The following is an 11,445-nucleotide window of genomic DNA, read 5'->3' as shown; positions in this document are numbered from 1 at the left end:
AGAAATAACTGAAACCATTCAAATTACTTCTGCCACATCAGTGAGCCCTCTCTCATTCTCACAGAAAGGAAAATGTCGTTTCTGTCGGCGTTGGCGGACGTATGTCTAATCTGTTTCTCTCTTCGCATAGTTTTATTTATTGCCTTCTTTTTCCTGCTTAATGAGCACTTGCTTTATTGTATTTTCTTTTGCGCTTCTCTTTTCTTTCGCCGCCGTGATCGATGACTGATCAACGGTTGTAGTGCGCGCTCAGCTGCTGGGCCGAAAGATTCGGGTTGGATCACGGCCACAGCGGTCGAATATTTAGATGGAGGCGAAGTGCTATAAAGGCACGCGTGTACTGTGCGATGTCTGTGCACAATAAAGAACGTACCCCAAGGGTTCGAAATTATCCAGAGTGGCTACGGCGCCCTTCGTAACCAGAGTCACTTGTCCCAATAGCGACTCAGGTTCCTGGGTTAAACCCCAGGTTGAACCCCATAAAACCTATCCAAACGTTTCACTTTATCTTCTCAAACACCTCTGTTCGTTCCTTTTACTCTTCGTCCACACCCTTTCATTCTTGCTTTACCGTCGCTTCGTGCTACTGCCGAGTGGTTTCACCTCCATTTCATTTAGCCAATCTTCTTTCACCTCCTCCTCGAGCTTCACTGCTCATCGCTTCTAATTGTTCCGTCAATTTTGCCCGCGTTCGCTGGCCGCCTACTTGTTCTGCAGTGCACCTGCCCTGTCCCCGATGGTTTTTTGCTCTATGTGCCTTTGGTTGGCAGTGCATCCTCAGGGTGCCCCACTCAGGCGAAATGTTCGCGGTCGTCTGGGTGTGAAGTAGTACCCGCGTTTCGTTAGACTTTTTGCATATGTTTATGTCTCCGAGGGACAAGCTTACCCGCTTTTATAATCCCAATGAGCTTAAAGCACCACCTTTCTCCAACGACAATGCTCAAACTCGCTGAATGCGACAACGCAGCAATGCAGATGGCCGGCATTTCCCCTCCAGTACTCTAAGGCAGCGCCGTGCGCGGCCATCCGCTTTTTTTTGCTTCAGCGCCTCCCATCGAAACCTGCTTCGCTCTTGCCACTACAGCTCTTTCTAGAACACTACTTTTCGTTGTCTTCCTGACTGCTAGAGGGTCGATGCCATCCCAACGTGACAAAAAATTAAACTTTATTCAAATGAGCATTATATAAATAAATAACAAAATAAGTTCAAAGTCTTGCTTTCCTACTCAAAAAAAGTTCCGGAGTCCCTGCCTACAGCACATTAGACTTGTGACTAATACTCAAGATGGCAACATCAGTCCTTTTTTTTAGTGAATATACCTAAACAGCTTGAAGTGAAAGCGTTTTTACGCCAAATGGTCTTTGCTTTTGCAATTCTGCACATATTTAATTTTTACTGACTTCTTAGCCTTAACCCTGCAGTGAAAATGGTGCATCATGTGTGGCATTCATCTAATCCTCCTGACCTGAAATAAGAACTAGCAGGGATCCTTGAAATGGATTATTTTCTCGAACTTAAGTGCCCACCATTAGAGTGAATTTAAATGGCACAAAACAAAAAGGATAACCATATATGTACAACCAGACCACTGAAAATGGCTCCTGTTCCACTTTATCACAGGTAACGAAGCAGACACACACAGGGCGATATGTAAATGCATGCCTTTATTACAACAAACTGTACCTGCAGCTGCTAAACATAACGTGTCATATCTTTGTGCCAAGCAACTAACCAATACCAATTCACAAGCCACTTTCATTTACATGCAGTCTAGTCATCTGATGCCAACTTTGGACTGAGCTGTGATGTACAATGACGAGTATAATTCTGCAATGCATTTACACTTGGTAAAAACATGCAGGAATGCATGGAGCAGGAACTCCGCAATAAATAGAGGAAATAGCACTGCTGTCTATTCAAAGGCACAAGACACTGCACAGTACACACCCATGTACAAATGGAATTTCTATATGTGTAGTTGTGTATAGCAGTGCGTGTATCACAATACATCCAGCAACAAGTGCGCATTTAGCGAAACGTATTTTGAAATGGAAAGCAAATACTATTATGACCGTGTAATGAAGGAACCTAGTCAGTGCACTTCCCACGGCAGCTCCCCCAGTGGCCTTAAAACTGGACCTTGAAATAAAGTTTTACACTGTCTTATTACTATTTTGTAAAAGCCGAAAATGAATCCAGCAAACAATACACTCTGCTGCGTTATATTCTAGGTGCCCATGGAATGCAGCCCAGAGCATTAGGCACCTCATGAAAGCCTAGTTGAGGGTTTAGATGCATGTGTTTCCAGCTATAACATGCAGTCCAAGGAAATGTGGAATGCAATTAGCTAATTTCTTTTTTGGAAGCATACTGCGTTTTATTGAAAAGGGTACTGCTGAGTTTGCCTTCATCCCAATGGGCACTGGAACTATCATGGACACCTTGTGGACGTTTCGGACGTCCGCCGTACGTCCGTGGGAGTTCCAGTGCCCATTGGGATCATGGGCTGTACAATGTGCTCATTAAATAGACATATGACCATACATACATATTGAAGAGCAAAGATGTGAAGCAAAGCAAAGGAATTAGTTTTCTATTGACTTGGGGATCACTTGCTATGGTGAAAGAAGAATATGATGTGAACTTCTATCTTAATCATTCCTGCCTGGTGACCATCGGCAGTGAAATAAAGTATACCCCAACAGTTGAATGACTGCTCAAAAATACTGCTGTGGCTTAGATGGACTCGTGGATGATAAAACATTGACAAAGAGAAGGCCTAACTTGAGCACCTGGGCCATGAAATACAGAGAACTGCACTGAATGAGGTCAGATCTATACTGAGGAGGCAAAAGCATAGTTCCCCATCAAAGAAAGTTTTAAATATATGAGGTAATCACTGCTTGATTGTGGCCAGAGATGTATGAAGAAATTGTCAAAAAAAAGCTCGAATTTGTGGGTAGCACTAGCCTTCTTTTCTCCTTACATATGGACCAAACATGCACCCTCATTATAAAGGCTAGTGAGGACCACAGACAGCCTTCTTGGTCCCCCTACACCCCCCCCCCCCCTCTTCTCAGTTATGACTGTCACAAGACAAGATGACAGGATGTCAGCAACAAGCAGTGAAATTAAAAATGGAAGGTTATGCAAGAAAACTTGCCAAACCAGCCATAAAAACTAATTGCAATGATAAAGTGCTGGTACAGCTGTTAAAACAAACATGCTCACAAACTCACAAGAATGGAAGAATTGAAATTCTCATGCCTGTAATGACTGAACAAGCATAAGAGAGCCATGTTAGGCAAAATACACTTTGCCAACAACAACAAAAACATTATACTACACAGTACAGAAGAAGTCAATGGTTTTAACAGCAGATGCTGCTCTTGTCATCTGCTATAGGCCACAGTGTTTCCCAACTTTTGATTGAGTTTATATTCTCTGTTCTGAATTCATATGTAAATTAGAGAAAAAAGTGAATGTGAACGGCATGCACCAATATACACTGAATGCATCACGGGCACGAAAAGCTAAACGCACTAGAGAAATAGCAGCACAACAGATGTGTAACAGTTGAGCCAGCACTGCGACTAGAAGGCAAGATTACTGTTGTGTTACAGTAAAACTTTGAACCAACCAAAATGTACCTCACAAAAGTCACAGTGGGCCAGGAGAGGCTGAACAGGCATACATTCAAAACAGCAGCACCAACATGAGCAAAATATTGCCCACTTCAATGACCCCCCCCCCCCCCCCCCCCAAAAAAGTGAATTTAATCTCGTTTCATTTTCAGCAAAATATCGTCGCATCACTGTGACCTCCTCAGAAGTACCCAAAGGTCTTCTTTGCTGGCAGCAAAGGAAAGTTGCGGCTGCCGCTGACTGAACTAGAGGCTGATGAGGTGCTAGAACTTCTTGAACGGACTGAAGCAGGTGAGATGTGGTGGCTACTTTCTTGCAGGACTGAACCAGACAAACCTTGGGGCGAATCTGAAATGTCATATGGGTAAACCAATATGTACTACAACAAATAGTTTTCAAAAGAATTCCTTAGATTTTTCGTGTAGGTATACGTTAATTTAATTCATACAATTTACAGAGCGCTAAAAGAAGTTATTATAGATTGCCAGAATTCGTTTTAAATGCTTAAAAAAAAATTGAGCGTGAAATCTATCCATTCCATTTGTCCCCCCCCCTCAAATAAAAAAGAAAAAAAAATGAAAACTCGAGAGAAAATTTTCAACTGGGAACAGTGCTGGGTTACCAGCACATTTCCAACAGCACCTGAGGCCAATACCTGTAAAAACCAGCAGCTGGTGGAACCACTGCATGCTACCTAAACATAACTTCCTTGTTTGGATAAACAATTCGTATAGCAAACTTCTTTGTTTCTACCTTTCTGAAATACTACAATCAAGTGCTAAAGTAACAATTTCTACAATACTAAGCACACTCAGGGCAACCTTAGGCTTTAAACAACCAAATGATCAGGCAGGCTTTCGTAAAGGATATTCCACAATAGATCATATTCACACTATCAATCGGGTGATAAAGAAATGCACAGAATATAACCAACCCATATACAGTAAAAGCTCGTTAATTCGACACTGACGGGACCACGAAAAATTGTCGAATTAACCGAATGTCGAAATATCGAATGAACCACAAAAAACATGAAATTTGCCCTAGCATGACATACCTTTATTTGGCAAAGAAGTTTGTTATCGTCGTCTGCTTTTTCGGGTGAATTTGAGCGGCTATAATAGCTCTAACAGCTGCCAGATGCTCTGTGGCATGCGAACCATCCGGAATTTGTTCACAGAAGTCTTCCAGCACGGACAAGGCTACTGCGGCTTCTTTCACCGTGCGCTTCGGCGTTTGGGGCAGGTGCTCACAAACGTCATCTTCCGACAAATCGTTGTTGTCGGCGCCTGTCACTTCTTGGATGATTTCGTCCTCGCTCGGTTCATTTTTGTGGCGAACCTTTCAGCCTGGGCACAAATTAATGGCCCACTCACAGAGAGGTAGGCCTCACGTGCATTTCTAATCCATCGCATTACGGCTTCTTCGAGTTCCGGGTGGGCCGCAGTCCACAGTCGTTTCCTTTTGTCACCGTAGGCTTCACTGTCAAACGCCTCCATAATGCTGTTTTTATTCTTCACGTAAGTGGCCAAGGTAGTTCTTTTAACATCATACTTGACCATCACGTCAGAGCGTGAAACATCATCCTTCAGCACCTTCAATATTTCCACTTTCGTGGCTAGGTCCTTCGCCTGGTTGTACTTCGGCCACTTTGCCGGTGTCGCCATCGGAGCAGGACGTGATGGCGAGGCGCGCTACGCACTCGAAAACAGCACAGTAAACACGCTGTCAAAGCACGCAATATCCAGAAAAGGCGTGTTAGGGTTCAATAACCGCGATCGTAGCAGCAAGAAACACGGGGCAACGACACACGCCAAAACGAGACTTGCTGAAGATAGGGTTAACAAGACGACTGAGCACGACAGCAAGAGGCAACGAAGCACAAAGAAAGACACCGGGCGCTTCGGCCACTGCTAACCTTCCTTCCCTCGCCCTCTCTCGCACTGCTGATGACGATGACCGTACGGATGGCCTACGCTACATTCTTTTTTTCCAATTTTACAGTAGCGCCGCTCTTGGCGGGCCGTGGAACTAGGTCGAATTAACCGATGGGCGGTAAAATTTGTCCGAACTAACGAGAGTTTCGCCCCATAGACTCCTATATATAATTGTAGGGACCATGCGTGCAGGTCGAATTATCCGGTTGTCCGAATTAACGGGGGTTGAATTAACGAGCTTTCACTGTATAGAGCCTTCATTGATAACGATAAAGCATTTGACTCAGTGGACATCTCAGCAGTCATACAGGCACTCTGGAATCAGGGTGTAGATTAGCCTTAAGTCAAAATACTGATAGATACATATAGGAACCGCACAGCTACCATAGTCCTCCATAAAGTCAGCAATAAAATTCCAATAAGGACGGGCATCAGGCAAGCAGACACAATCTCGCCAATGCTATTCACCGCCTGTTTACAGGAGGTATTCCGAGGCCTGAATTGGGAACAGTTGGGGATAACAGTTAACGGAGAATACCTAATCTGCAAATCGCTGATGACATTGCACTGCTGACTCACACAGGAGATGAACTACAAAGCATGATCAATGAGTTAGACAAAGCAGTACAGTGGGTCTAAAAATTAACATGCAGTAAATCAAAGTAATGTTCAACAGTCTAGCAAGGGAACAGCAGTTCACAATTGGCAGCGAGGTGCTGGAAGTGATAAAGACATCTACTTAGGGCAGGTAGTGACAGCTGATCCAGATCACGAGAGGGAAATAACTAGGATAAGAATGGAGTGGAGCACATATGGCAGGTTCTTTCAGACCAGGAATGGCAGTTTACCAATATCCCTCAAGAGAAAAGTGTACAACAGCTGTATCTTACCGGTACTCACATACGGGGCAGAAACATGGGGGATAACGAAAAGGGTTCAGCTTAAGTTAAGGACAACGCAGCGAGCCATGCAAAGAAAAATGATAGGTGTAAAGTTAAGAGACCGTAAGCGGGCAGAGTGGGTGAGGGAACGCGGGTTAATGACATCCTAGTCGAAATCAAGAGGAAGAAATGGGCTTGGGCAGGGCATGCACTGTGAGGACAAGATAACCGCTGGTCCTTAAGGGCAACAGAGTGGATTTCAAGAGAAGGCAAGCATAGCAGAGGGCGGCAGAAGGTTAGGTGGGCGGATGAGATTAGGAAGTTTGCAGCTGGTGGGCGCAGCTGGCAAAGGACAGGGTTAATTAGATAGACATAGGAGACCTTTGCCCTGCAATGGGTGTAGTCAGGCTGATGATGATGATGATGAAGCACACAAAAAATTAAGGAAAATGCTCGCGACGTACACAAAAATGTCAGTCACCATGCACGACCATGCAGACAACCTACAGACCAACATCGATCTGTGATGTAAGCAAGAAGCGGTGGCGCTGCTGTCGCCAGTAGGGACGAATGGGGAAAAGACAATATATTTTGGATCCCTTTCCCAAGTAGAGAAATAAGTTCAAACTGTATGCCCAACCAATCAAAAAGGAAAGGCCAATTTGGTTGCCACCTTATATCCCCTGCCAAAAATCGCCGCAACGTTTCGTCACCATTGGCATGAAACAAGCATTTGTAGAGCAGATTAAAAATTAAAATATGAACTTTTTGGCTAACTCCTTGTACATCAAGGCATCACCATGTCTCAGGCTATGCATACAAAAAATAAAAATCTCGTGCTTGCTTTGCCAGGCTCCTTCAAGTATATGATAGAAACAAGAACTTCTGGTGTTACCAAAAACTGCTTGGTTTTCGCTAGTTTCTGAGCTTGAGCCGAGCTTGTGCAGTTCAAGAGCCGGGCTAAGTAGGTCGGGTTCCTCGCATAAGCAATAGAAGTTCCTGCCGTCTCCAGGTCTGGTCCAATAAAATAATTATGGGCAGTGAAGAGCTCTACAATGCACATACCCCGACACAGAAACACCTAAGTGTACACTGCAGTACTTCAGATTCTATTTTACACTATTATTGCCAATAAGTGGACAATGGTAGTTTCAGCAGCAAGCTTTGAAACTCCGTATATGAGCTCAAGCCATGTAGAAGGCCTGACAAGAGGCATCAACTTTTTTAGCAGTGGAAATGTGAAATTTGATCAAAGGATCCGACAAAGCCCATAGCAGCTCATTGCATCCGCGAAGGGCCTGCACCCATGCCGACGGTGAACTAGTAAGGCAAACAGGAATGGAAGATTGCCGTTCCCGTGCAAGCGGAATCCTTTGCTTCTGTCGTCCAAAGACACCGGCATGTGCTGCTTTACACTACATTGCCCTTGAGCGCCCTCGGCAGTGAATATTTGCTACCCTCAGCTATGAACAACATAAAATAGCTACATGGATACTGTTGTCGCAAAACGCACGCAGTAAACTTCACTGTTGCATCCCACCACCACTCACGTCCACTCACAGCCACTCGTGTCGACTCGCATCCACTCATCACTCATGTCCACTCACAGCTCATCTCTACTCACACTCAACTAAAACTCAGATCCACTCACTCTCACTCATGCCCACTCACACTCACCTCTGCTCACACTCAAATCCACTCATTCACACTAATGACTACACACTATCACATCTATTCACTCGCACTCAGGTCCATTCCCAATCACAACCACTCACACTCACAGACGTGAGTACAAGTGTGAGGCGACATGAGTGCACTCATGAGTGAGTGTGCTGACCAGTGCATGGGAGCGACTCCCGGCCGGGAGTACAGAAGCGGCCCATAGAAACGCATCTCAGTTAACCACGGACATCTGTGGCACATCCAATTAAGATCCAATTCTCCATTGCCAGGCAGGGATGTCCGTAGGGCATCCCTACGGACGTTCATATCCGGATTTACGCATATCGGAGATTCCGTGCATGTCCGAGGGGTATCCATGAATATCCCTCTAGGGATGTGAACTTACATGACACATATTTTGTATCTTGGAAAAAACATGGCGCAAAAAAAATTCACAACACAAAAGACACGAAGAGACAACGGACAGGCGCCTGTCCATCGCCTCCTCGTCTCTTTTGTGTTGTGCCTGTCCGTCATCTCTTCGTGTCTTTTGTGTTGTGAATTTTTTTGTGCCAAGGTGTTTTTTCCAAGTTTCAAGGTGCTAAACCAAAAAACCCGGCAACATGTTTTACTGAGCTACATATTTTTTATTTATATACAAAAATTCAAAATTCTATTTTGCAAATGATAAAATAATTCACCTGATAAAATTTCTACCAGTAATTAGTTTAATATTCAGATTAACCAATTAAGATCACTCCAATATGATGCTGATATGAAAGAACCTCATTTAAACTAACTGCATGGCTTTCTGGTGCCAGTGCTCATAAATAATGCCCTTTTCTCCTCCAGCATTCCACCAAGGTAACCGAGACATGCAGCCTTCCATGAAAACTAAACTCCTACCAAGGGCCGCGGCAGTGACAGGCCTAAAGGTCGATCCACCAATCCAATCCATCAGTCAACAGTTCTGGCGCGACTGTTGCGTTATGTCGTTTTTCGTTGCGTGGTGCTTGTTCTGACCTTTATTTCTGCTACAATGTGCGGTTTGTTCTGTGGTTGCTTGGCTGTGCTATAAATGTGATGTGTCACCTATGCGCTTGACAAGACCTTCTTTTGCACCTGAAGCTCTCGTGTCGTACATACCTGACCCCTTGCTGCGACACCAACGGTTTGTTGCTTCGGATGAAAGTAGCGGCCTGGTTTTATCACTTGCGAAGTGGTGTTATCACTGTGCTTGAAGATTACTTTGAGGATGTTGCTATAGGGTGAGTGAAGCACTGTAGCACAATTATACTCTGTTGCACAACTTGTTTTCACTGGAGTGGAAGTTACAAGTACGATGCGATAGCTGCCGCAAACGTGTTTGCCCGCCTTCGAGAGCCTACCACGAAGCTCCGGAAGAAAGTGCACCGCACCTGTCTCTTGCTCTACACTGCGAAAAGTTGAGCCGGGTGTAGTTACATGGTGTGAATCTTAAGGCAGTTGTGCGTAGGTGCATAACGGCGACAAAACAGAACACGCGAAAAGCATAGTGTCAGGACCAGAGTTGTCGGTAACGCGTTGCAAGTAACGGCGTTACCGGTAACGCATTACTTTTTTCGGTACCTTAGTAACATACTCGTTACGAATTCGGAACTGTAACGGGTAAGGGTAACAAACTTACGCTAAAATTTCTCGGTAACGTGGTGTCACGTTACTAGTTACTTTTTGTTCCAGTTGTGACCCACTCCGCCCCCTTTTTAGAAAAAAAAAAAAGCGCAGAGCACTTCAAGTGATGTAAATAAACGAAATGTTAAGGTGCTCCCGACAGCCCTTGTTGGGGCTTGCATGCATGCCAGAAAACAGCTGCCCTTGACAACGCACCCAACTAAAAAAAAAATACGGAATAGCCATAAAGCACGAAACACCTGCACGAACACGCATTCATACACTTGCCTTCACCTACCTCCCCTTCCCAAACCACTCACACACACAACTCTCTACAGACTGGAAGCATGCCGAGCATTTTGGAACATCACATTTTTCAGAAATACTCTGAATTTGTTGAGAGTGCAGCGATGTTTTCTTAGTGAAGTTAGAATTGATGATGGCGTGTCATTTGGTGTTTAATGCCTCATTCAGGAGATGGCTTCATCATGTGCCACACAGTTAGAATCCAACACATGTAACTCTACAGGCAACTTTAGGCCACTATAACATTGCTAAGCTCCTGCACATTTGTGCAAAGTATTCTCGCTAAATCAGGATATCGCGTAAAATTGTAGTTTGGGCTAGATGTTATACGCGAAATGTGAGCTTTATAAAATTGTTATCGTAAGTTCTTAAGGTGCCGAAAACTTGAAATTTATGGCCATGAAGTAACGGCAAAGTAACGTGCGGTACTTTTTTTCGGTAACGATAACGCATTACCTCTTTTTGTAGGTAACGTAGGGCAGTAACGCATTCCTTTTTTTTAACGTAACGAGTAACGTATCTAGTTACTTTTTTTCGGTAACTCCTACAACACTGGTCAGGACAGTGTGCATTTTGCAGTGATTCGCGACTGACTTTTTAAAAATTTTCCTATTGCCTTTGCAGTGTGGATTTGGCACGCCTGCGGAGAGTATTGGTGCATAAATTATGCTATGTCGTGGAACACACACGAAGGTTCAAATATAATGTAAAAGTTGTCTACCTTTACAGCTTATCAAGTTGTTTCAATGTTAGTCCTGCCGAATGAATGTCTCCAACCATCTACTGCACAGTACTTTGCACTGTGCAGTAGCGTTGTTTAGGAAAGCTGAAGTGTTCTGTTAGATTTGCGAACTTCAATCACGTATTCACCTATTTTCCTGCCGCTTCGCTCTGAGTGCAATGAGATCATGCAGTGCATTGGAGCAGCATTGTCAAACATGTTCATGCCCACAGGGCTCGGTGCTGAGCCAGGTAGCAGGACCATATATGGCACCCCTAGAGCTATATGTTCCTGGATTGTGAGCAGAGCTCTCTTCCTTACTCCTGCTGGGCTGTGGATCATCAAATATGCTGTCAGCGCCTTGCTGCAAGATTCATCAGAATCTTGTGGGCAGGATAGCATAGCACCTCAGATTTGAGCCACGGAAATGCCGTGGCTCGAATCTGAGTTTGTGTTTGTTTTGTGCTCAAAAAAACGATTAGCCGCTCATTGTAGGTACGCAGCGCGATCGTGAAAACTGAACGGTTTTGCAGTAGAGCTTCGCAAGATTACTGGGCAGTTTTTTTCCCAATGTGTACAGCTGTAAAGTTTTAAATTGAGTTTTTCGGCGTACCGTTGTCAACGACACTGTGCTAATTCTACG

At 44.4% G+C, this 11,445-nt stretch overlaps 1 protein-coding gene across 4 annotated transcripts in view; it reads right to left on the bottom strand.

Annotated features, from left to right (window-relative positions):
• Positions 1–1,646: 1,646 nt before the first annotated feature.
• The window catches only part of LOC144112700 (rhotekin-2-like), a 215,160-nt gene continuing 205,361 nt past the window's right edge, over positions 1,647–11,445 (bottom strand). For all 4 annotated transcript variants that reach the window (XM_077645525.1, XM_077645527.1, XM_077645526.1 and 1 more), the window contains exon 11: positions 1,647–3,993. In XM_077645525.1, coding sequence (XP_077501651.1) covers positions 3,827–3,993 — 167 coding nt within the window. In that variant the 3' untranslated portion in view covers positions 1,647–3,826. The remainder of the gene's footprint in view (positions 3,994–11,445) is intronic.

The sequence above is a fragment of the Amblyomma americanum genome, chromosome 1 (genome assembly GCF_052857255.1).
Source record: "Amblyomma americanum isolate KBUSLIRL-KWMA chromosome 1, ASM5285725v1, whole genome shotgun sequence".
In the NCBI taxonomy this organism is placed as follows: Eukaryota; Metazoa; Arthropoda; class Arachnida; order Ixodida; family Ixodidae; genus Amblyomma; species Amblyomma americanum.
The sequence above is the reverse complement of the archived record's forward strand: the minus strand, read 5'-3'. Positions and strand labels throughout refer to the sequence as shown.